At 31.5% G+C, this 27333-nt stretch overlaps 2 protein-coding genes across 7 annotated transcripts in view; one reads left to right on the forward strand and one right to left on the reverse strand.

Annotated features, from left to right (window-relative positions):
• Positions 1-15504, forward strand: part of LOC143226982 (dynein beta chain, ciliary-like) — a 61270-nt gene extending 45766 nt beyond the window's left edge. Inside the window, exons 4-11 of the mRNA XM_076458532.1 lie at positions 3118-3345; positions 4578-4729; positions 5654-5813; positions 7089-7331; positions 8714-8896; positions 9133-9277; positions 9944-10167; positions 11342-15504. Of these exons, the coding sequence (XP_076314647.1) occupies positions 3118-3345; positions 4578-4729; positions 5654-5813; positions 7089-7331; positions 8714-8896; positions 9133-9277; positions 9944-10167; positions 11342-11590 (1584 nt within the window). The 3' untranslated portion in view covers positions 11591-15504. The remainder of the gene's footprint in view (positions 1-3117; positions 3346-4577; positions 4730-5653; positions 5814-7088; positions 7332-8713; positions 8897-9132; positions 9278-9943; positions 10168-11341) is intronic.
• The window catches only part of LOC143224722 (Golgi to ER traffic protein 4 homolog), a 34061-nt gene continuing 21933 nt past the window's right edge, over positions 15206-27333 (reverse strand). For 4 of the 6 annotated variants that reach the window (XM_076452959.1, XM_076452961.1, XM_076452960.1 and 1 more), the window contains 4 exons: positions 23808-23948; positions 23070-23145; positions 18758-18824; positions 15206-16948 (listed from right to left, as the gene is read on the reverse strand). In XM_076452959.1, coding sequence (XP_076309074.1) covers positions 16824-16948; positions 18758-18824; positions 23070-23145; positions 23808-23948 — 409 coding nt within the window. In that variant the 3' untranslated portion in view covers positions 15206-16823. The remainder of the gene's footprint in view (positions 16949-18757; positions 18825-23069; positions 23146-23807; positions 23949-27333) is intronic. The other 2 variants (XM_076452963.1, XM_076452962.1) reach the window with 1 other exon arrangement.

The following is a 27333-nucleotide window of genomic DNA, read 5'->3' on the forward strand; positions in this document are numbered from 1 at the left end:
ATTTTGTAACTAAAAAAGTGTAAAGAAATGGACATTTCTATGGAGAGAAGAGAGAGAGTAAAACTCCAAGAAATGATGCCAGGAGAGATGGTGAAGGATGCTGGTCTCACATTGCCAGAGGAAGTTAAATGGGCTATGTTTTAATGTCTTCGTTACTTTCATCAGGACTTGCAGATTCTAAGGCAATGGATCAAATTTTACCAACCTTTGTTGTTATTCAACCAAACACTCTGGTTGTTTAATACAGAACAATAACTTATTTGTATTCCAAATTTGACTAAGATTTTTGCTGAATTATCTGATGAAAAGATCAGTGTGGAAATTGGATGACCTTGGAAACATTTGGAGGCTGCCAAAATCACTATTGAAGAGGCAAAGAAATGGACAGCATTACAGTTTCTGGACTTTATTGTGAAATTAGATTTTCATGAATCTCTGTGTTTGAGATTCTTTTTTACTATCTGTATGTCTATTGCTTCATATGAAACAAGTGTTTCCAAATTGAAATTGATAAAAGATTTCTTTCTCTCAATCATGAGTCATATATCATTGACAAATCTGGCTTTACTTTCACTTGAACATGAATATACAGAGAAAGTAAGTTATCATTGACAAATCTGACTTTACTTTCACTTGAACACGAATATACAGAGAAAGTAAGATATCATTGACAAATCTGGCTTTACTTTCACTTGAACATGAATATACAGAGAAAGTAAGTTATCATTGACAAATCTGACTTTACTTTCACTTGAACATGAATATACAGAGAAATTAAGATATCATTGACAAATCTGACTTTACTTTCACTTGAACATGAATATACAGAGAAAGTAAGATATCATTGACAAATCTGGCTTTACTTTCACTTGAACATGAATATACAGAGAAAGTAAGTTATCATTGACAAATCTGGCTTTACTTTCACTTGAACACGAATATACAGAGAAAGTAAGATATCATTGACAAATCTGGCTTTACTTTCATTTGAACATGAATATACAGAGAAAGTAAGTTATCATTGACAAATCTGACTTTACTTTCACTTGAACATGAATATACAGAGAAAGTAAGATATCATTGACAAATCTGACTTTACTTTCACTTGAACATGAATATACAGAGAAATTAAGATATCATTGACAAATCTGACTTTACTTTCACTTGAACATGAATATACAGAGAAAGTAAGTTATCATTGACAAATCTGACTTTACTTTCACTTGAACATGAATATACAGAGAAAGTAAGATATCATTGACAAACCTGGCTTTACTTTCACTTGAACATGAATATACAGAGAAAGTAAGTTATCATTGACAAATCTGACTTTACTTTCACTTGAACACGAATATACAGAGAAAGTAAGATATCATTGACAAATCTGGCTTTACTTTCACTTGAACATGAATATACAGAGAAAGTAAGTTATCATTGACAAATCTGACTTTACTTTCACTTGAACATGAATATACAGAGAAATTAAGATATCATTGACAAATCTGACTTTACTTTCACTTGAACATGAATATACAGAGAAAGTAAGATATCATTGACAAATCTGGCTTTACTTTCACTTGAACATGAATATACAGAGAAAGTAAGATATCATTGACAAATCTGGCTTTACTTTCACTTGAACATGAACATACAGAGAAAGTAAGTTATCATTGACAAATCTGGCTTTACTTTCACTTGAACACGAATATACAGAGAAAGTAAGATATCATTGACAAATCTGGCTTTACTTTCATTTGAACATGAATATACAGAGAAAGTAAGTTATCATTGACAAATCTGACTTTACTTTCACTTGAACATGAATATACAGAGAAAGTAAGATATCATTGACAAATCTGACTTTACTTTCACTTGAACATGAATATACAGAGAAATTAAGATATCATTGACAAATCTGACTTTACTTTCACTTGAACATGAATATACAGAGAAATTAAGATATCATTGACAAATCTGACTTTACTTTCACTTGAACATGAATATACAGAGAAATTAAGATATCATTGACAAATCTGACTTTACTTTCACTTGAACATGAATATACAGAGAAAGTAAGATATCATTGACAAATCTGGCTTTACTTTCACTTGAACATGAATATACAGAGAAAGTAAGTTATCATTGACAAACCTGGCTTTACTTTCACTTGAACACGAATATACAGAGAAAGTAAGATATCATTGACAAATCTGGCTTTACTTTCATTTGAACATGAATATACAGAGAAAGTAAGTTATCATTGACAAATCTGACTTTACTTTCACTTGAACATGAATTTACAGAGAAAGTAAGATATCATTGACAAATCTGGCTTTACTTTCACTTGAACATGAATATACAGAGAAAGTAAGTTATCATTGACAAATCTGGCTTTACTTTCACTTGAACACGAATATACAGAGAAAGTAAGATATCATTGACAAATCTGGCTTTACTTTCACTTGAACATGAATATACAGAGAAAGTAAGTTATCATTGACAAATCTGGCTTTACTTTCACTTGAACATGAATATACAGAGAAAGTAAGTTATCATTGACAAATCTGACTTTACTTTCACTTGAACATGAATATACAGAGAAAGTAAGATATCATTGACAAATCTGGCTTTACTTTCACTTGAACATGAATATACAGAGAAAGTAAGTTTTGATGGGGTTATTGATCAGTTTACAGAAATTGAGGTTTGAAAACAAAGACTGTGAATTCTCTATAATTACCTTTGAAGAATAGACCAAGCATTGAGACTGGATTTCCTTTGGTTTTTTTGTATAAAATAAAATACAGTTTTACCTGTTCACTGAATTTTTAATGACCTGCATTTTTCTTATTTCCAGTTTACTTATGACAGTACTGTACTGTTTAAAACTCTACTTGCAAACATAATATATATTTCTCTGTGTTTAAATTTTAAAAATATTTATAGGAGGAGTACCAAAAGAAGGACTCACCCCAGGTGCCACATACTTTTGGTAGGACTCACCCCAGTTGCCACATACTTTTGGTATACCCCTGCTTCACTGTTTATCACATAGATCATACTGACTCAGTGTTCTCACATCACTAAAACAGGGTTCATACTTATGTTATTTTACAGAATATTCATTTGGTGAGGAACTGGCTTCCATCTTTAGAAAAAATATTGGAGCAGTTTAGTGAAAACAGTCACCCTGATTTCAGGGTTTTCATGAGTGCTGAACCAGCCAGTACCCCAGAAGCTCATATTATTCCTCAGGGGATCCTCGAGTCTTCTATCAAGATTACAAATGAACCTCCAACTGGAATGTTTGCAAATCTTCATAAAGCCCTAAATAACTTCAGTCAAGTAAGTGTGTTTGTACCTCATGAAGTTAAGAGTAATCAAAACAAATCAGTTAGTAATAAAAACTAATATAAGTGATATACTGTTCACTCCTGTAGTGATCTTACAAATACTGATGTTTCACTTAACCTTACAAATACCAATGTTTCACTTAACCTTACAAATACTGATGTTTCACTTAACCTTATAAATACCGATGTTTCTCTTAACTTTATAAATACCAGTGTTTCTCTTAACCTTACAAATACCGATGTTTCTCTTCACCTTACAAATACTAATGTTTCTCTTCACCTTACAAATACCAATGTTTCACTTAGCCTTACAAATGATTATGTTTTTCTTAACCTTACAAATGATTATATTTCTCCTAACCTTACAACCTTACATATGATTATGTTTTTCTTAACCTTACAAATGATTATGTTTCTCTTAACCTTACAAATGCTAATCTTTCTCCTAACCTTACAAATGATTATATTTCTCCTAACCTTACAACCTTACAAATGATTATGTTTTTCTTAACCTTACAAATGCTAATCTTTCTCCTAACCTTACAACCTTACAAATGATTATGTTTCTCTTAACCTTACAAATGATTATGTTTCTTTTAACCTTACAAATGCTAATCTTTCTCCTAACCTTACAAATGATTATATTTCTCCTAACCTTACAAATGCTAATCTTTCTCCTAACCTTACAAATGATTATGTTTCTCTTAATCTTACAAATACCAATGTTTCACTTAGCCTTACAAATGATTATGTTTTTCTTAACCTTACAAATGATTATGTTTTTCTTAACCTTACAAATGATTATGTTTCTCTTAACCTTACAAATGCTAATCTTTCTCCTAACCTTACAAATGATTGTTTCTCTTAACCTTACAAATGATTATATTTCTCCTAACCTTACAAATGATTATGTTTTTCTTAACCTTACAAATGATTATGTTTTTATAACCTTACAAATGATTATGTTTCTCTTAACCTTACAAATGCTAATCTTTCTCCTAACCTTACAAATGATTATGTTTCTCTTAATCTTACAAATACCAATGTTTCACTTAGCCTTACAAATGATTATGTTTTTCTTAACCTTACAAATGATTATGTTTTTCTTAACCTTACAAATGATTATGTTTCTCTTAACCTTACAAATGCTAATCTTTCTCCTAATCTTACAAATGATTATGTTTCTATTAATCTCACAGATAACTTATTCTTCCTCTTATCCAGGATACTCTAGAAATGTGTACAAAAGAAGTGGAGTTCAAAACCACTTTGTTTTCACTCTGTTATTTTCATGCTGTAGTGGCAGAACGTCGTAAGTTTGGACCTCAGGGTTGGAATCGCTCTTATCCGTTTAACGTTGGTGATCTTACTATAAGGTGAGACTTGATCACCAATTGTATACCAGGACCAGTATTTATGTGTAGAAATATATTTGTGAGAGAATCTTTGTATTAGTTATATATAAAGATCTGTATATGGATACTGTATTTCTTTAGTTATATATAAAGATCTGTATATGGATACTGTATTTCTTTAGTTATATATAAAGATCTGTATATGAATACTGTATTTCTTTAGTTATATATAAAGATCTGTATATGGATACTGTATTTCTTTAGTTATATATAAAGATCTGTATATGAATACTGTATTTCTTTAGTTATATATAAAGATCTGTATATGGATACTGTATTTCTTTAGTTATATATAAAGATCTGTATATGGATACTGTATTTCTTTAGTTATATATAAAGATCTGTATATGAATACTGTATTTCTTTAGTTATATATAAAGATCTGTATATGGATACTGTATTTCTTTAGTTATATATAAAGATCTGTATATGGATACTGTATTTCTTTAGTTATATATAAAGATCTGTATATGGATACTGTATTTCTTTAGTTATATATAAAGATCTGTATATGGATACTGTATTTCTTTAGTTATATATAAAGATCTGTATATGGATACTGTATTTCTTTAAATTCCAAGTATTGATTTGTGTGATATCAGTCTGAATATACATAAGACATTGAGTGATACTTCCACAAAGAGTAACGTATCAACATTTGAAAACCAAGGTTACAATCTTGAGTCACTGGATACTGTTGACTTATAAATCACAGTAACAGTGTTTATGTAGATTTTCCAAAACATATTTTGAGAATCACTGATGAGTTAGTTTCATTATAAATTAAATTACGTGATGTACCTTTATTGAACTTTTAGGGTTTGTGTTTTTAGTGTTGGACTAGCCTTTTTTTAATGCAATTTCATTTTTGATTTCCCATTTTAGTGTAAACGTCCTATATAATTACCTTGAAGCTAACTCCAAGGTACCCTGGGAAGATCTGCGTTACCTGTTTGGTGAGATAATGTATGGTGGTCACGTAACGGATGACTGGGACCGTCGACTCTGCAAGACTTACTTAGAAGAATATTTACATCCTGATCAGGTATAAACACTTTGTATGACTGTTTAAGGAAGTAAGTCTTTGTCTTAATATACCACCTTCTCTGAAATAAATAAGTGTTATTACGAACACAACTAATATGTTAAAATATAAGACATTTCAGAGAAAGTGCAAAGAAAATTTAATGTAAGTAACTGTTTTAAAAATAAAGAATTTTCTCTCTCAACCCTATGGCTTTTTTTAGTTTAATAATTTAATTGAGGCAGAACATGTACTTAAATATTACATTCTGTACAAAATAAATCAGGTTGTGTTAATAAAGACAAAAGTTAATTGAATACAATATTCATGTAATTCTTAACTTTATGCAAAGTATTATATTCTATACCTCATAAGTATCATTACAGGATCGTATTAGTTACTATAAACAAATTATAAACAGAAACAGAACAATTGACATTGTTGAGTTCAGATGTGAAAGAAACATGTGACAAACATATTTAGAGGAATTATATAACTTACAAAATGTAGGGCGTATCTCTTTCTTAATAATGTTTATTGTGTCATTCCATATATATAATTTAAACTAACAGTTTTTTTGTCAGTTGGTACATAGGTTATTGTTGGACTGAATGTATAATTACTACTTTTATTCTGCAATGAATTTTTTAGATCGTAACAAAGAAATAATCCATTTAGAACTTCAAGTTTCTCTTGGCAAATGTTTATAACATTAATTATTATAACTTGATAACAGAGAGGTTTGATAATGTTTTTAATTGGTTGTTGAACCATTAGGTTTAATTGAGACACTACAAGTTCTCATAATGTAAGAATAACTTGTCAACAGTTCAGCAGAACCAAGTTTTTGAATAATGAAGTTGCTATGTCTAAACACAGTATGTCCTTCACGAAGTTGAAGTTTATTTATAAAGTCTTAATTGTGGTTTAGATAAATATTTTATTTACCTTCTAATTATTCTACATCATGGAAAAAGTTGGTTTTTAAAGAATGTGTTAGGAATTCGATTTTCAGTTAGAGTTTCAACATTAATATATTTAATTAAAATTATAATTTAGAGTTTTATTGGCTCTGTAATCTAGTTACCCATTAACAAGCACTTTGACATTTTTAACATTATTTTTGTTCTGTTTGTATTTAAATTGTGGAAATTACTGGAAGTTAATTTCTTTAGGACTTCATGATTAATTTGTTGACTATTTTTTCATCTGTTCTATTGTAGGTTAACATTATCAGGTGGTTCAGCTTATGGTTTGAGGTTTCATACTGTTCTATTGATATTCTATCTTCTATAGTTAGATGGAGAACTTTTCTTGGCACCAGGTTTTCCAGCCCCACCAAATCTTAACTACATGGGATACCATCGTTACATAGATGAGAATCTTCCTGCTGAAACCCCTTATCTCTATGGGCTGCATCCAAATGCTGAAATCGGGTTTCTAACAACTACTTCTGAAAATCTTTTCCGTACCCTGTTGGAGCTACAACCACGAGACGCTGGAGCTTCTGGTTCGGCTGTAGTGACCAGAGAAGAGAAAGTAACATCTGACACTAATTACTGAGAAATATCCTCTCTTTATGACTTAAACAATACATTCAAAGATATTTATTCTAATTCTACTGAGCACCAGTTGACAAAATATTCAAGTTTCAAAACGTAGAATATTAAGGGAATCATAAGAACAAAGAAATTGAGATTTGATGGTTTAATGTGCCATTCATTATTAAACCAGTATTCAAATCTCTGCAAGAATCATGCATTGTTACTTTATGTTTTTCTCTATGTTGTTTTTATGAATTATTTTTTATCTTTATCAGTTTTATCACTTTATCTGTATCTGTTTTATCACTTTTTAAGTTTTTATATTTTGATTAAAATCACTCTAACCGTTCACAGAACAAATAGCTAGTACTAGTACTAGTGAAAAGTCTTTGAACAAGCTATCATTCTTACACATAACAAGATGACCTGCACTGTTTTGTAATGAAATCAGTTCAAAACTTTATCCCTTCACCATCAGAGGTGTCACACGCCCTCTTTGTGCACTATTTTCTTCAGTATGTTCTCATCCTCAGTTGGCACTACACCATTTAGAAATGTTGTTTACCGATGCACTTTCTAAATAAAAGATATGTTGTACAGCACCAACCATTAAAGTTAACATAATGTTAATTGGTATCATTTCTTATTTTCATATTCAAACCATGAGTGTGAGAATTGTGTTCCAGAGACAATGATCTGGATAATCCATCCCAGTTTAGTCAATATAAAAATTCCTCTCATTGTTTTGTTAGGAAAACTAAGTGTACTATTCTAATGTCTGTTATCTTACAGATAAAACAGATTCTTGATGACATTTTAGAACTAAGTGTACTATTCTAATGTCTGTTATCTTACAGATAAAACAGATTCTTGATGAAATTTTAGAACTAAGTGTACTATTCTAATGTCTGTTATCTTAAAGATAAAACAGATTCTTGATGACATTTTAGAACTAAGTGTACTATTCTAATGTCTGTTATCTTACAGATAAGACAGATTCTTGATGACATTTTAGAACTAAGTGTACTATTCTAATGTCTGTTATCTTAAAGATAAAACAGATTCTTGATGACATTTTAGAACTAAGTGTACTATTCTAATGTCTTTTATCTTACAGATAAAACAGATTCTTGATGACATTTTAGAACTAAGTGTACTATTCTAATGTCTGTTATCTTAAAGATAAAACAGATTCTTGATGACATTTTAGAACTAAGTGTACTATTCTAATGTCTGTTATCTTACAGATAAAACAGATTCTTGATGACATTTTAGAACTAAGTGTACTATTCTAATGTCTGTTATCTTACAGATAAAACAGATTCTTGATGACATTTCAGAACTAAGTGTACTATTCTAATGTCTGTTATCTTACAGATAAAACAGATTCTTGATGACATTTTGGAGAAACTTCCAGATGAGTTTAACATGGCTGAACTTTACAGCAAGGCAGAAGATCGAACTCCATACACTGTTGTTGCTCTGCAGGAATGTGAACGAATGAATATTTTAACGAAAGAAATCCGTAGATCCTTGAAAGAACTTGACTTAGGACTGAAAGTAAAGCTATATTAATTCATTATCTTTTGTCTGTTGAATAGACACATTAAATATTTCACCATTTTCTTCTGTTGAAATTCACAGCTTCTAAGTTAGTGCTATTAAAGCAGTCAGGTGAACATGTGAGATAATGATAGCCAGAAGATTGTAGGTAAAATTACATTTCTTTATCATGTTGTTTATTACTCTGTTTTTTTACTCTTTCCTAATATAGGCTTTTCTTCTTTTTTTAATAGGGTGAATTGACTATCACTACAGACATGGAAGACCTGGGTAATGGACTCTTTTTAGATCAAGTACCAACATCTTGGACCAAACGAGCTTATCCATCCATGCATCCATTGGGTGTTTGGTATGCTGACTTACTGTTACGTATCAAAGGTATATATCAAACAGTCTGGGTGATTATTAATAGAAAGTATAAGCTGTCAATACAGATCAGTAGTCGTTATAGAAACATGTTTTCATTCATGTCGTGTTCTATATCTCAGTTTACACATATTTACTTTGTAGCAGACATTTGTATAACTTATTTATTAATAAAGCACATGGGTAACAGCAGTGTTTTGTTCTATATGACAAACTTTACTAACATCACAACTTTAATACGTTTTCTAAGTAACAAGATGAATATTTGATTGTGTCTTCTTTTAGACACTTAATTCATAACAAATACTTTAGGAGACACTGTTTGTTAGGTCATTGACACAAATTTTGATGATAAAATCTGTTGAGTCAGTTGATAAAGAACTATCTTCTTTACTTGTTTTACTGCCCAATGTCTAGCTCTTAGTTTTTAATTTTAGTTGGTATTTCTAAAGCTACCCTTTTATTGATGAACAATTGGGTTTTAAGATTTTTTTACTCAGTAAAGGTAAGCATCCTTAGAATCTCAGGTGACAAAAGATTTAAGTTCTGACAACTTTTAACAAACTGATATTTAGTTGGTGAAACATATCTGATAGCTACTTGATTCACTCATGCCATAATGATGGCATATCTTTCTTGTGTAAGTTTTCAAAATATATTCAAGTGTTTCTGCTTCAGAGCTTGAGAACTGGACAGCAGACTTCACGCTTCCAGCAAGTGTTTGGTTAGCAGGGTTCTTTAACCCCCAGTCCTTCCTCACAGCTATCATACAGTGTACGGCTCGCAAGAATGAAATGCCTTTAGACAAGATGTGCCTCCAGTGTGATGTTACTAAGAAAAACAAAGAAGATTTTACAAGTGCTCCACGAGATGGGGCTTATGTTCATGGCCTTTTTATGGAAGTAAGTATTGTTTTTAATGCAGAAGAAATGTTGAATAGATACAAAAATCAGTAGGTATGTACGATGTGATCACCAGGATAAGTTAACTGTTGTGTTGAAGATCCCAGGTTTTCTGATCCATACATGTTTCATTAAACTCTATTAGCTACCCAAAGATTCAGTTAAGTAAACTTAGATTAAGCTGGTAAACATTATGTAATTCCTCCTAATTGTGAGAAATATTCACTTCTTGTTGTAACAACACTTTAATACTGTGTTGTGAGACTATTATATGGATGTAACATTGTTACAATCATTACATCCAAGAAAGTAACAGGTTTATTAAACTAAATAAAAACAGTTCTCCTGATACTTCTGCTGGTGGTGATCTGTATTACATAAGAACAAACTTTCATATTAGGTACACTGATGGTGTGTTGGCCCTCAAAAAAAAAAATTTTAGAAATGCATAGTGTGAAAATAGTCCACAAATATTAAGGTTACTAGTTTTGAAATATATATATCCTCCATCAAAAAATTCCACACACGAGCACTAGCTGTGCAAGATGCACTAATTATAATAAATTCATATAAGTTAAATCTAGAAGACGGGTGTGATACAGTGAAACATGTTAGGAAGGTGGCTGGTTAAGCAGATGAGAAACAGATAGCCTACATTACTGGTATTATTGGTTCTAGTACAATAAACAACAGTTTAACTGTAGATGTTTAGTAATAATAAATTGTAATTCATCATTACAGATTAATGAAATAAAGTTTCCAGTGATGTGGTTATGAATATTTAACCATATACACTATAATAATTCTTCAGGTGTAGGTATGATCAACATCTGTATTGTCTTAAAACTTTAGTGACAATAAAAGTATTGGTCCTTATTGTGCATTTGAAATATTTTATAATTTCTTATATTTAGGAAGAATGCGAGTAGATTGTTCATTGAATTTATTATTAATCTGATCAGTATCATATATGTTCATCAGCATGTTTGTTCATGACTTTGAAAAATACAAGTTCTGTTTATGATGAACAAATTTACAACTTGTTTGTTGACTTCTTCAACAAAAACTTCCACAGATGCTCTGACTTAAAACATGTTTGATACTTAACATAACCCACTAGTAAAAACAAAACTTATTACGCCTAAAAGTAATGTGTTGTTTTTCTCCCCTTCAGGGAGCTCGTTGGGATATTCAGAGTGGATCCATCATGGATTCCAGATTAAAAGACTTATATCCACCAATGCCCATCATTTTTATTAGAGCAATTTTAGCCGAGAAAAAAGAAACATGGAACACTTACGAATGTCCAGTGTACAAAACCCGACAACGAGGACCAACATTTGTTTGGACCTTCAATTTGAAGACAAAAGAAAGACCAGCTAAATGGATTTTAGCAGGGGTAGCACTGATTCTTCAAATCTAGTCGAACCATTTTATTATGGCACAACATCTTATTTATTTAGTTACTTGGTTTGTTGTATATTTATGTATTTTAATTGAAATAATAATTTTGCTTTGAAGCATTTTCATTATTATATTCTAAAGTAAAATGTTTAAAAGCTTAGAATTTTTTTAAATATTGTTTCTGAACTCACACTATAAAACATAATTATGTATAATACTTACTGTGAACAAGTTATAAGTGAAATTTTTTTCCTACATGTAACATAATAAATATTGAAAAAAGACGTTAAAGAGAGAACTTAGTCCATGGTATAAAATTACATTTATATTTCAATCTTTCAAAACAAATAATTTTCTATCATCTTACTTGTGTACAGTATACTTGTATGCATCTTTAAAAAAAATGTATTTTTTGTGCATGTTTAATTAATGTAACTTTTTATCTGTAAGTTCAGTATAATTTACCCAAGTTTGTCTACACAGTTTTTAATGAAATATTTTTACTAAAGATTTGTTTGTGAAAATAGAGTTTGTTTTGTTACTAGTCTTGAGTGTGAAGTGATTAAAAGTTATTCTTCATCACAACAATCTCAGATATTATTTATGTAATCTATAGAACTTTCTAAATACATTTCAAACATTTGTTTTCAGTAGGACTTTATATTTTGTTATTTTCTATACTCTGTGTAGGGTATATCACTTAATGAATCTTATAACCATAAATATAAATTATGCTTTATTGTACTAGAATGACTACATATTATAACACAAATACAAATGTTTAGTGTAAGTAGTTTAAGTCTTGTAACTCTGTATATTTACATATATATTTATTATTTTTTATTATATTGACCTTCCAGTCATGGCTACCTAACATTACATAACTTGTATTGATGCTGTACATGTGGGCTTATGTTATGTATCCAGTGATATAAAACTGATCTTTAGTCTTGGCTGTTTTTTAGTGGACTAGTAGTTTGTAACAGTCACATTTCAATTATTATACAGGGTGTTCAGAAAGTCACTGTCCACTTATATATTTATTAACAGACATGTTTCAATATAGAATACAGGAGGTAAATATGAACGACAATTATAAACAATGTTGAAAGTGACCCTCGTTGGCATCAATGCAGGCCTGGATCCTTCTTATTTTGTTTCTAAACACTGCTATCAGTTGCTGGCTTGAAATAGACTGAATGAATGCTGTTATAAAACTGCACAGTGACTTTCCAAACACCCTGTATATATGTACATAGAGTATTACTATTTAAAAATAAATTAAACTTATTTCTCTTAAAATATAGAACAATAAATCAAGAAGTGAAGCACATAATTCTCTTCTCCTGATGACCTTTGAACTCAGTTGTTGCTGGACATATGTTGTTAAGCCTTTTAAAATTTCACACATGGAGGATATCAAACAAAATTTATTTTAGGTTTTATATATACATATACAGTTCAATAACCAAAACATCATAAATAACTACACTGATATCAGAATTCTACTATAATTTATTAAACTTAGGTTGTGTCTTTAATCTGCTTGAAGTTTCATATTTTTTTAAAAATATAAATACACCTTAGTCACTATCCCCTTGAAAACTTGGATTGAAAAATGTTGCAGGTTTTTTAAAGATTAAAATACCTGAGAAAACCACTCTGGGGACATTCTGAGCTGTTGATTGGTTATTTACATGTTATATACAGTAATAAGAATGGAAAAAACTGGACATTGTTTTTTATTCAGTACATAAGCCATTTCTCAGCAAAATAAAAAGATACGAGGTTCTTACTTTATATTCTAGCTTGTTAATATTATTAGTAATTTTATTTCATAATTTGTATATTATAGACAGTATTTTAACATCACAAACATTAATTTTAAACAGTGCTGCATTCAGTATACCACATGACTCACTAAACTATACATTTAGATGTGTTCATTTAATATTCACTTTTGAATTAAGATATTAACTCATATATAATATTAACTTTGGAATTATAATCTACAATTGGATACCAAACTTACTGATATAAATTAATAAAGTAGTAGTTCAATCAAATTTTGAATGCAAGTCAACAAGCACAATGATATAGCCTTTGACCCCTAACCCATCACCAAAGGGTTAATACACACTTTTAGGTATTGTGGATATGTAAGATTTGACACATTATCCATACTGGCTTTTTTTCCTGTTTAGATTTAATATGCATGCATATGAATTACTATATGGTTTATAATCATTTTCCTTTCTGTGCAAACATAACATTTCCTCTGACATTTGGGCAGGTGTTCTTTACATATTTTATTTCCTACCCATATGATGGACTTCCTTTGTGGTCTAAATAATCAATTAAAACACACTACTATGGGTTTGTAGGATTTACTGTGTGACCTGTGGCAATCCTATTGAGGATTCCAGATAACCAACTAACCTATGACCGAACACCCACTGGATGATTTTACATGACTTGTGAGGATTTCCCAAGTATTCCTAATAATCACCTGACCTATGACATTAACACCCAGTGATTAATTTATGATGTTACACATGAGGAATTTCTCAAGGATTCCACATAACTATCTGATCTATAACATTAACACCCACTGGGTGATTTAACATTTTAGTGTGCATTATATCCATTTCCAATGATTAGGTTCATTTAAAAGTAATTTTATTTTCATCACTGTTCTAGTGTGACTGTGTGAACAGGATATGTACATAAATAATGTATATCAAATATACCACAAGTAAAACATCTAAAATATTAATTTGTTTGATACATTAACAAAATAACTTCTATCCATCAGACTGTCAACAAACATGTCTTGTTTCTTTATCATAAATCTTAAGGAACTGTACATTTGAATTAATAGAATATTGTTTGTAATACAAAACCAATACTGTGTATGAATCTAGCCTTGAATGTGTTTCAGCATCTCTGTATAAACAATCTTTGTCAAAAATACAAAATAGCATTTACAAAAAAATTCTAATTGCATACTCTTACCAGAGTTGTATCCAATCAACTTAAAAACATAACTCTGATAACTATGTTCATTCAAAGAAATGTTCCAACTGTTATATTAAACAGTGCTTACACTATAACAGTTTATGTCCTAACAAATAGTTTATATAAAGAATGTTCACGATCTATAACCAGAACTGACGGATAGACTACTGAAATGTTTAGTATGATCTGTCTTACTCTACCAGGTGTGCCATCTCCTGGAGCAGGGAAAATATTTGTAGCATAATATAACAGCCAAGCTACATTCCAACATAAGTAATAAAAACAACAACTGCTGAACATGTGTGGGAAACAGAAGTCGAGATACTCTGAGCATATACATGCAATTAAGTTTAAGGGAGGGTCAACAGAGATTCTAATCACTAGAATAAAAAGGACATTAATTTTGTTCAGGAAATTATTTAATTAGGAAGGTTTATGCAGCAGTGAACTGTAGCTGTTACCCTTTGAAATGACCATGATGACCACGTTCCTCTAAGATTTCCACATCCTCAAAACTAAACATAGTACTGTGTATAAACATCAAGGTTATATTGCTGGGCTATAATTTAACTATTTTACTTGTGTACATTTAAAGATGAAAGAATGAAACAACTTATTTTATAAATTTTTCAAATGTACCAAGACTTTATTTTCCACTTTGTAATTTTTGCAGCAACAATAGTTTTAACAGCCGCTAGTAGATCCAGAAAAATTCTAAATATTAGACAGTTACTATTAACCATTTCTATTTAAGTTAGGAAGAAGTTGTTGGATAAGTAAAGTAAACAGTGCTATTATAAAGTTAGTTTTTATTGGTAGACAGTTAAAAATTTACAATAAATCACATAAGTGTTTCTAATAACAATTAACTTACAAACCTAAATGTTTAGTTTATTTTTTGCTGAAGAAACGTAATACATCAAAATGTTAATTTTTTATCAGTAAATTAAACTAGATCCATCTGCTTTGTGACAAGTTCATAAACAAAGTAAACCTTAATGACACTTTAAACTAAACAGGAATTTTGTGTTCAAGCCAGCAGAAAAGTATTTAGTAGACAATTATAAATTAAACAAGATCTTAAGTGTTACAGTCAACTGGACTTGGTTGTAACACCAACAAAAAAGCACCTTGAAATGTCCTTCATGAACATATACAATCTTACATAACATAAAGCACCTTTCTTACCCTTTATCAATTTGTCAAGTGTTACTGTTTACATACCATAATTCTCTGCTCTGCTTTCTAAACTAGGAAATATCCTTGTAACCTTAAGGTTATTTTAAAGCAGTTGTTTTTCCTTTATCTCTGACATACAATAACAGATGTCCCATTTTTTAAACACCTGAATCTTATCACAGTGGAACATCTTACAACTGGTCCTTTACCTGGTTTAAAGTAATTAAAGGAAACACACCTTGGTAAGTAACAATTATTTACTGATAAATTTAAAGAACTTATTCATAAACAAAATAAATGTATAAAATAATTAACATTTATCTTAAGAGTAATTTAATTTACTCATCTTTATGTCTTCAAGATAATTAATATTTGATAGTTATTTCCCTTGAGAATTAAAGATAATTAATATTCAATAATTATTCCCTTGACAATTCAAGGTTGTTAATTTCTTCTGGGAATTGACCAGGAATTTTCCAAGTCTAGCTTTGTGGAATGAATAAAATATATCTAATGTTTGAGCTATGTGCAATAGTTCCATTATTTATTTCACAATTGAATTCATAAATTAATTAAAGTCAACTGTTGATAACACTAAATTAAAAAAGACAAAGCATATGCTTTCTTCAATTAATAAAAAACACTGGGCCTCCCTTTCTGCTTTTAAACTAAAGATTTCAAGTGTTTCCCAGAGGCCAGTCAATGTATAAATGAGCTTTTACTTGAAAAGTTAAATTTTTTCTTATAAACTTATAAAACAAAACTAGTAATTCAAAACTGTATGAACAGTACACTGTTTAAAACTCCAGTTCAAACCTCTACTGGATATATTAGTATTTACATTTATTCAAACTCTATTAAAAGTCTCAGAAAACACTTGGTTAATTATTCTACCATCTGTTGAATAATTTCTTTAAACTCTGATTTAAATTAATACCAGTCTTTTCATAAACAAAAATGATTCTTTTTTCTGAGAACTTGCCATATTGATGATGTTCTCTTCCAAGAAGGACAAAAAAAGAGAAATATGGGAGATTTAATTAATTTAGAACTAGTCAGTCCAAATCTTCAGACTGCATACTGTGCTTCCGTAAGCAAGAAGGCCCAGGCGTAGCTATGTCACTATCTCCACTGATATCTTCCTCTTCTAAACCTTCCAGCAAAGACTGGACTAAATTATCTGTTCAAAATATAAAGTTTTGAAATATCATTCAGATCAAATTTACCACAAATATAGCAAAATATGTTTGGGTCACTCGCACAATCTCCTGTTACCATAGCAATGAATAAATAATATTGATAAGAAAAAAGTAATGTCAAAGTTCATTTAATAGTATCCAGAAATGACACTCATGTTGCCTGTTAATAGTATCCAGAAATGACACTTCATGTGGCCTGTTAATAGTATCCAGAAATGACACTTCATGTGGCCCGTTTATTGTATCCAGAAATGACACTTCATGTGGCCTGTTAATAGTATCCAGAAATGACACTTCATGTGGCCTGTTAATTGCTTATATACTAGTGGCATGTTTGTTGTGGGTTCTAGAACAATTAAATAGGCTCTCACATCACAGTTTCAAGAAAACCATAACCAAAGATTGTCATCATTTTAAACATGACAAAATGTGGCCTGATATCAGTAAAAATGATTCATTTATGTAAAAGTAAACATAACGTTCTGTGAATAATCTGTATGTGATGGAGAAAAATGGATGTTTTGATTCAGAGTACAAGAATTACTGTTGCACAAACATTTTCAATGGAATAAAACCATCGCAGGCCTGTGTAACTATTATAAAACAGTTTACAATGACAATATTACACAGATGTCATGCACTCTTGGAAAGCTCAGTGCACAGATGTCATGTACTCTTGGAAAGCTCAGTGCACAGATGTCATGTACTCTTGGAAAGCTCAGTGCACAGATGTCACGTACTCTTGGAAAGCTCAGTGCACAGATGTCACATACTCTTGAAAAGATCAGTGTTCAGATGTTATGTACTCTTGGAAAGCTCAGTGTTCAGATCCCAGTCCTGAAGTCACTTTTTTTTTTTCATACAAAATAATTAATATTAATCATTACAACATAATAATAGCATTATTGTACATACAAAGTGTTATATAAAACAGCACAAATTATAAATTGGGGCTGAAGAAAATTCACTACCCCAATTTAACTTGTAGTTTATCCTAAAAGGTGAAAAGCTTGTAAGTGAAAAGTGACTTTCAGACCAGGACTTGAACCTGAGATCCCTGATTCACAAGACAATTGCTCTACTATTTAACTATCTAAGAGTATACACTGTCCTCAATTGGAACCACTGTATTGCATCGCACCTGGGAACCTTTGATATTCAAGTAAGTGTAGGTAGTTGAATTGTTTCATCTTTATAAAAAAGGCAGATAAAACTAGAAATACACACTTCCTGAAAACAAATAGCTTCTGGTTACAAACAAACTTTGTCACATATTGTTTATAAGAACTTTAATACACTGATGATTTTATTGTTCAAGCTGTGCATAATAAAACTAACAGATGTGAACATTATTGAAACAACAGATTTTGTATCAAAACATTAATTTTTCCTTTATTTCTGAAGTTTGATATATTTATTACTGACTATTCCACCTTTTAGTAAGAAACAAAAGTACCTTAATGAGAGATGCTCACCCTTCCTTTGTGTCTATTCTTAAAAGGTTTTTTTCTGTCTATTCCTACAAACAACACAGAAACCAACAGGATGGGCAAAGATTTGTCTGAGAAATCACTACAGATAGCTTGCTACTGTCAAAAATTAAGTGCTCTGTGAAACCAATCAAGGATGAGAGTTATGTCCACAAAGATACAGAAAAACCAGAGATACTAGAAGCAGTTTCTAATGATAAAAATCTCACATCATACACAGAAACCAAAATCTACAACCAACAAAATTCACCACTGCTTGTATTCTAATAATCAGAGTTGTCAAGTTTATTTTTAACTTACTCAAAAGTCCTTGCTGTTTTGGTGGTGCAGGTAAACCAAAAAATATCTGTCCAATCTTGGAGAGGTACTGTAATGAAAGTAATAACATTAGAAAAACTGTCCAATCTTGGAGAGGTACTATAATGAAAGTAATAACATTAGAAAAACTGTCCAATCTTGGAGAGATACTGTAATGAAAGTAATAACATTAGAAAAACTGTCCAATCTTGGAGAGATACTGTAATGAAAGTAATAACATTAGAAAAACTGTCCAATCTTGGAGAGATACTGTAATGAAAGTAATAACATTAGAAAAACTGTCCAATCTTGAGAGATACTGTAACGAAAGTAATAACATTAGAAAAACTGTCTAATCTTGGAGAGGTACTGTAATGAAAGTAATAACATTAGAAAAACTGTCCAATCTTGGAGAGGTACTGTAATGAAAGTAATAACATTAGAAAAACTGTCCAATCTTGGAGAGGTACTGTAATGAAAGTAATAACATTAGAAAAACTGTCCAATCTTGGAGAGGTACTGTAATGAAAGTAATAACATTAGAAAAACTGTCCAATCTTGGAGAGGTACTGTAATGAAAGTAATAACATTAGAAAAACTGTCCAATCTTGGAGAGATACTGTAATGAAAGTAATAACATTAGAAAAACTGTCCAATCTTGGAGAGGTACTGTAATGAAAGTAATAACATTAGAAAAACTGTCCAATCTTGGAGATACTGTAATGAAAGTAATAACATTACAAAACTGTCTAATCTTGAGAGATACTGTAATGAAAGTAATAACATTACAAAACTGTCTAATCTTGAGAGATACTGTAATGAAAGTAATAACATTAGAAAAACTGTCCAATCTTGGAGAGATACTGTAATGAAAGTAATAACATTACAAAAACTGTCCAATCTTGGAGAGGTACTGTAATGAAAGTAATAACATTAGAAAAACTGTCTAATCTTGGAGAGGTACTGTAATGAAAGTAATAACATTACAAAAACTGTCCAATCTTGGAGAGATACTGTAATGAAAGTAATAACATTAGAAAAACTGTCTAATCTTTGAGAGGTACTATAACGAAAGTAATAACATTACAAAAACTGTCCAATCTTGGAGATACTGTAATGAAAGTAATAACATTACAAAAACTGTCCAGTCTTTGAGAGATACTGTAATAAAAGTAATAACATTACAAAAACTGTCCAATCTTGGAGAGATACTGTAATGAAAGTAATAACATTACAAAAACTGTCCAATCTTGGAGAGATACTGTAATGAAAGTAATAACATTACAAAAACTGTCCAATCTTGGAGAGGTACTGTAATGAAAGTAATAACATTAGAAAAACTGTCTAATCTTGAGAGATACTATAATGAAAGTAATAACATTACAAAAACTGTCCAATCTTGAGAGGTACTGTAATGAAAGTAATAACATTAGAAAAACTGTCTAATCTTGAGAGGTACTATAATGAAAGTAATAACATTACAAAAACTGTCCAATCTTTGAGAGGTACTATAACGAAAGTAATAACATTACAAAAACTGTCCAATCTTGGAGAGATACTGTAATGAAAGTAATAACATTACAAAAACTGTCCAATCTTTGAGAGATACTGTAATAAAAGTAATAACATTACAAAACTGTCCAATCTTGAGAGATACTGTAATGAAAGTAATAACATTACAAAACTGTCCAATCTTGAGAGATACTGTAATGAAAGTAATAACATTAGAAAAACTGTCCAATCTTGAGAGATACTATAACGAAAGTAATAACATTACAAAACTGTCCAATCTTGGAGATACTGTAATGAAAGTAATAACATTACAAAAACTGTCCAATCTTGGAGATACTGTAATGAAAGTAATAACATTAGAAAAACTGTCCAATCTTGGAGAGATACTGTAATGAAAGTAATAACATTAGAAAAACTGTCCAATCTTGGAGAGATACTGTAATGAAAGTAATAACATTACAAAAACTGTCCAATCTTGGAGAGGTACTGTAATGAAAGTAATAACATTAGAAAAACTGTCCAATCTTGGAGAGATACTATAACGAAAGTAATAACATTACAAAAACTGTCCAATCTTGGAGAGGTACTAATGAAAGTAATAACATTACAAAACTGTCCAATCTTGGAGAGATACTGTAATGAAAGTAATAACATTACAAAAACTGTCCAATCTTTGAGAGATACTGTAATAAAAGTAATAACATTACAAAAACTGTCCAATCTTGGAGAGATACTGTAATGAAAGTAATAACATTACAAAAACTGTCCAATCTTGGAGAGGTACTGTAATGAAAGTAATAACATTAGAAAAACTGTCTAATCTTGGAGAGGTACTATAACGAAAGTAATAACATTACAAAAACTGTCCAATCTTGGAGAGGTACTGTAATGAAAGTAATAACATTAGAAAAACTGTCTAATCTTGGAGAGGTACTATAATGAAAGTAATAACATTACAAAAACTGTCCAATCTTTGAGAGGTACTATAACGAAAGTAATAACATTACAAAAACTGTCCAATCTTGGAGAGATACTGTAATGAAAGTAATAACATTACAAAAACTGTCCAATCTTTGAGAGATACTGTAATGAAAGTAATAACATTACAAAAACTGTCCAATCTTGGAGAGATACTGTAATGAAAGTAATAACATTACAAAAACTGTCCAATCTTGGAGAGATACTGTAATGAAAGTAATAACATTAGAAAAACTGTCCAATCTTGGAGAGATACTATAACGAAAGTAATAACATTACAAAAACTGTCCAATCTTGGAGAGATACTGTAATGAAAGTAATAACATTACAAAACTGTCCAATCTTGAGAGATACTGTAATGAAAGTAATAACATTAGAAAAACTGTCAATCTTGAGAGATACTGTAATGAAAGTAATAACATTAGAAAAACTGTCCAATCTTGGAGATACTGTAATAAAGTAATAACATTACAAAACTGTCCAATCTTGGACTTACTGTAATGAAAGTAATAACATTAGAAAAACTGTCCAATCTTGGAGATACTCCTCTGAAAGTAATAACATTACAAAAACTGTCCAATCTTGGAGAGATACTGTAATGAAAGTAATAACATTACAAAAACTGTCCAATCTTGGAGAGATACTGTAATGAAAGTAATAACATTACAAAACTGTCCAATCTTGGAATACTGTAATGAAAGTAATAACATTACAAAAACTGTCCAATCTTGGAGAGATACTATAACGAAAGTAATAACATTACAAAAATACACCATATACGTAACAGGAAATGTTCCTCTACAACTTTATACATGTAATGGGAAACGTTCCTCTACGACTTTATACACGTAACGGGAAATGTTCCTCTACGACTTTATACACGTAACGGGAAATGTTCCTCTACGACTTTATACACGTAACGGGAAATGTTCCTCTACGACTTTATACACGTAACGGAAATGTTCCTCACGACTTTATACACGTAACGGAAATGTTCCTCTCGACTTTATACACGTAACGGAAATGTTCCTCTCTGACTTTATACACGTAACGGGAAATGTTCCTCTACGACTTTATACACGTAACGGGAAATGTTCCTCTACGACTTTATACACGTAACGGGAAATGTTCCTCTACGACTTTATACACGTAACGGGAAATGTTCCTCTACGACTTTATACACGTAACGGGAAATGTTCCTCTAGGACTTTATACACGTAACGGGAAATGTTCCTCTACGACTTTATACACGTAACGGGAAATGTTCCTCTACGACTTTATACACGTAACGGGAAATGTTCCTCTACGACTTTATACACGTAACGGGAAATGTTCCTCTACGACTTTATACACGTAACGGGAAATGTTCCTCTACGACTTTATACACGTAACGGAAATGTTCCTCACGACTTTATACCGCGTAACGGAAATGTTCCTCTCACGACTTTATACACGTAACGGAAATGTTCCTCACGACTTTATACACGTAACGGAAATGTTCCTCTATGACTTTATACATGTAACGGAAATGTTCCTCTAGGACTTTATACACGTAATAGCGGAAATGTTCCTCTACGACTTTATACACGAAGGGGAAATGTTCCTCACGACTTTATACGTAACGGGAAATGTTCCTCTACGACTTTATACACGTAACGGGAAATGTTCCTCTAAGACTTTATACACGTAACGGAAATGTTCCTCTACGACTTTATACACGTAACGGGAAACGTTCCTCTATAACTTTATACATGTAACGGGAAATGTTGCTTTACAACTTTATAGACAAAGTCGTGACTCTCAAATATCTAAAGAGTATACGTACTTCTGGGTAAGCTGGATCTCTGTTTATTGATGGTTGGTACATTTCACATAGGACAGTAAAAACTGGTAACCTTCCACTGTGTGAGAAAATAACAGCTCATACTTTAATGTTCATAAAATATTACAGTTTAACACTAACAGCAGGTCAAACTATCAAGGAAATTAGACAGATAAGGCCTTGCAACACAAATACGAGTTTCCTGCATATTCTGTACATTCAGAATGATGGAACAATAACTGAAAGCATCATAAATGAAAAAAACATACTGCTGGTATTCTTGTTTAGTATTATTGTATGATTCTACAGATACAAATGTTCAGGTTTCTCTGTGACAATGACATTCTTACAATATGTTTAAAACTTACTGGATGTCAAACATTGAAAACATCTTTAAAGTTTATATGATCTACAAAATGCAAGCTACTGATATTTTGTAATACTTGAGAATGTACACTTCTATACAGGCCATAATAATTTCACAAACACCCTATGGACTTTTACTCCTAACTTTATTCATTCTTGTACTGTAATAAATACACTAGCAGCATGTGTAATGTTCAAATTATGTGTGTTCTTGCTTGACTTCTTTCAAATGTATGATATTTAAATAACCTCTATTTGCTTCCTTAAAAGTTGACATCTTTCTACAGTTCTCTCTGTTCACCACTATTATATATCTTTCAAGAACATTATTATAAAACTTAAAAACTAACAATAAAGACAATACAAGAAACTCACCCTTCTACAGCTAGAAGTAAAAACCATACAAAGTTTAATAGTGGTAAAAGATATGGAGGGCCTTGCTGGACACTAGGATGTTTCTCTGTGAATGTGAAAAAAACTACTGACGCTGTGGACTTGTTCTTAAGGCACAGAAATCTGAAAGATAAACAGTGTTAGTACGTATTGCAAGAGGCTAGACAGTACACTGAAGTGTTAGTACGTATTGCAAGAGGCTAGACAGTACACTGAAGTGTTAGTACGTATTGCAAGAGGCTAGACAGTACACTGAAGTGTTAGTACGTACTTTAACAGACGAGACAGTACACTGAAGTGTTAGTAGGTACTTTAACAGACGAGACAGTACACTGAAGTGTTAGTAGGTACTTTAACAGACTAGACAGTACACTGAAGTGTTAGTATGTACTTTAACAGACTAGACAGTACACTGAAGTGTTAGTATGTACTTTAACAGGCTAGACAGTACACTGAAGTGTTAGTACGTACTTTAACAGGCTAGACAGTACACTGAAGTGTTAGTACGTACTTTAACAGACGAGACAGTACACTGAAGTGTTAGTACGTACTTTAACAGACGAGACAGTACACTGAAGTGTTAGTACGTACTTTAACAGACTAGACAGTACACTGAATTAAAGTCCAAAGAGACACTTTTGAGTGATGTGTTTATTTAACCTTTTTACAAAATTTTGACCACGTGTGGTCTTCACTGGGTAAGCATCGTTATTCTGTTAAATACTGTGGAAGCATTTTGTTCCAACTTAAAAGATACGTCATGTGATATCTGTGTTTTGATGTCATTAAGGGTTTAGTCCATGAATAACTAGGCTTCATTTTTCTTATATTACTCTCATTACATTCTATAGTTGTTAATGTTAATTAGACGTTGATTCATTGTACTGTGCTCATAAATGTATACTGGGAAGCTGTTATATTCTTTTCCCTTCTGCTATGCGAGTGTTGTCAACCACACTAATATTTGTAGATGCTTATATAGTTAAGGATGTCAATATTAACCTTTGCTGTTTATTGGTTTTTTTTCTATGCTGGTTCCAATGTTCATGATGTTTTGGGTTACATACCTCTGATACAGTGTCTTTTAGCATGTTTCAGTTTGTGTTTTGTTTCCTTCATGGTGTTTTTGTTTTTATGCTTACACAAGGTTCTAGTGACAATGTGTTTAGGCAAGTAAGTTTGTTGATAAGTGTATCAGATACTGATTATACAGGGTGTTCGGAAAGTCGCTCTGCAGTTTTGTAATCATATACTTCTGACAGTACTGTTGTACAGAGTGTTCGGAAAGTCACTGTACGGTTTTGTAATCATATACTTCTGACAGTACTGTTGTACAGAGTGTTAGGAAAGTCACTGTGCAGTTTTGTAATCATATACTACTGACAGTACTGTTGTACAGGGTGATCAGAAAGTCACTGTGCAGTTTTGTAATCATATACTACTGACAGTACTGTTGTACAGGGTGATCAGAAAGTCACTGTGCAGTTTTGTAATCATATACTACAGACAGTACTGTTGTACAGGGTGTTCAGAAAGTCACTGTACAGTTTTGTAATCATATACTACTGACAGTACTGTTGTACAGGGTGATCAGAAAGTCACTGTGCAGTTTTGTAATCATATACTACTGACAGTACTGTTGTACAGGGTGATCAGAAAGTCACTGTGCAGTTTTGTAATCATATACTACAGACAGTACTGTTGTACAGGGTGTTCGGAAAGTCACTGTACAGTTTTGTAATCATATACTACTGACAGTACTGTTGTACAGGGTGATCAGAAAGTCACTGTACAGTTTTGTAATCATATACTACTGACAGTACTGTTGTACAGGGTGATCAGAAAGTCACTGTGCAGTTTTGTAATCATATACTACTGACAGTACTGTTGTACAGGGTGATCAGAAAGTCACTGTACAGTTTTGTAATCATATACTACTGACAGTACTGTTGTACAGGGTGATCAGAAAGTCACTGTGCAGTTTTGTAATCATATACTACTGACAGTACTGTTGTACAGGGTGTTCAGAAAGTCACTGTACAGTTTTGTAATCATATACTACTGACAGTACTGTTGTACAGGGTGATCAGAAAGTCACTGTACAGTTTTGTAATCATATACTACTGACAGTACTGTTGTACAGGGTGTTCAGAAAGTCACTGTACAGTTTTGTAATCATATACTACTGACAGTACTGTTGTACAGGGTGTTCAGAAAGTCACTGTACAGTTTTGTAATCATATACTACTGACAGTACTGTTGTACAGGGTGTTCGGAAAGTCACTGTACAGTTTTGTAATCATATACTACTGACAGTACTGTTGTACAGGGTGATCAGAAAGTCACTGTACAGTTTTGTAATCATATACTACTGACAGTACTGTTGTACAGGGTGTTCGGAAAGTCACTGTACAGTTTTGTAATCATATACTACTGACAGTACTGTTGTACAGGGTGTTCAGAAAGTCACTGTACAGTTTTGTAATCATATACTACTGACAGTACTGTTGTACAGGGTGTTCAGAAAGTCACTGTACAGTTTTGTAATCATATACTACTGACAGTACTGTTGTACAGGGTGTTCAGAAAGTCACTGTGCAGTTTTGTAATCATATACTACTGACAGTACTGTTGTACAGGGTGTTCGGAAAGTCACTGTACAGTTTTGTAATCATATACTACTGACAGTACTGTTGTACAGGGTGTTCAGAAAGTCACTGTACAGTTTTGTAATCACATACTACTGACAGTACTGTTGTACAGGGTGTTCGGAAAGTCACTGTACAGTTTTGTAATCATATACTACTGACAGTACTGTTGTACAGGGTGTTCGGAAAGTCACTGTACAGTTTTGTAATCATATACTACTGACAGTACTGTTGTACAGGGTGTTCGGAAAGTCACTGTACAGTTTTGTAATCATATACTACTGACAGTACTGTTGTACAGGGTGATCAGAAAGTCACTGTACAGTTTTGTAATCATATACTACTGACAGTACTGTTGTACAGGGTGTTCGGAAAGTCACTGTGCAGTTTTGTAATCATATTTTATTCAGTCTATTTCAAGCTAGCAACTGATAGCAGTGTTTATAAACAAAATAAGAAGGATCCAGGCCTGTATTGATGCCAACAGGGGTCACTTTCAACATTGTTTATAATTGTGATTCATATTTACCTCCTGTATTCTATATTGAAACATGTCTGTTATAAATATATAAGTACACAGTGACTTTCCGAACACCCTGTAGATCCATATTACAGATTACTGTTATACATATGTTAAATTGCTCTGTTGTAAATATATGATAACATGCTGTTGAGTCCAACTTTGTATCATTACAAGGTTTGTGGAAGGTTAAAACTGGTGAAGTTTTTGTAATTTAAGACATAGTTTACATTCTCTTTATGAGTGAATTTGATGTCAGAAAGAATGTTGTTCACATGTTGTAGAAACAACTGCTGATGGACATTGTCTTTAAATACATGGCTGATATATCCAAACCAGT

The sequence above is a fragment of the Tachypleus tridentatus genome, chromosome 9 (genome assembly GCF_004210375.1).
Source record: "Tachypleus tridentatus isolate NWPU-2018 chromosome 9, ASM421037v1, whole genome shotgun sequence".
NCBI classification, from domain to species: domain Eukaryota; kingdom Metazoa; phylum Arthropoda; class Merostomata; order Xiphosura; family Limulidae; genus Tachypleus; species Tachypleus tridentatus.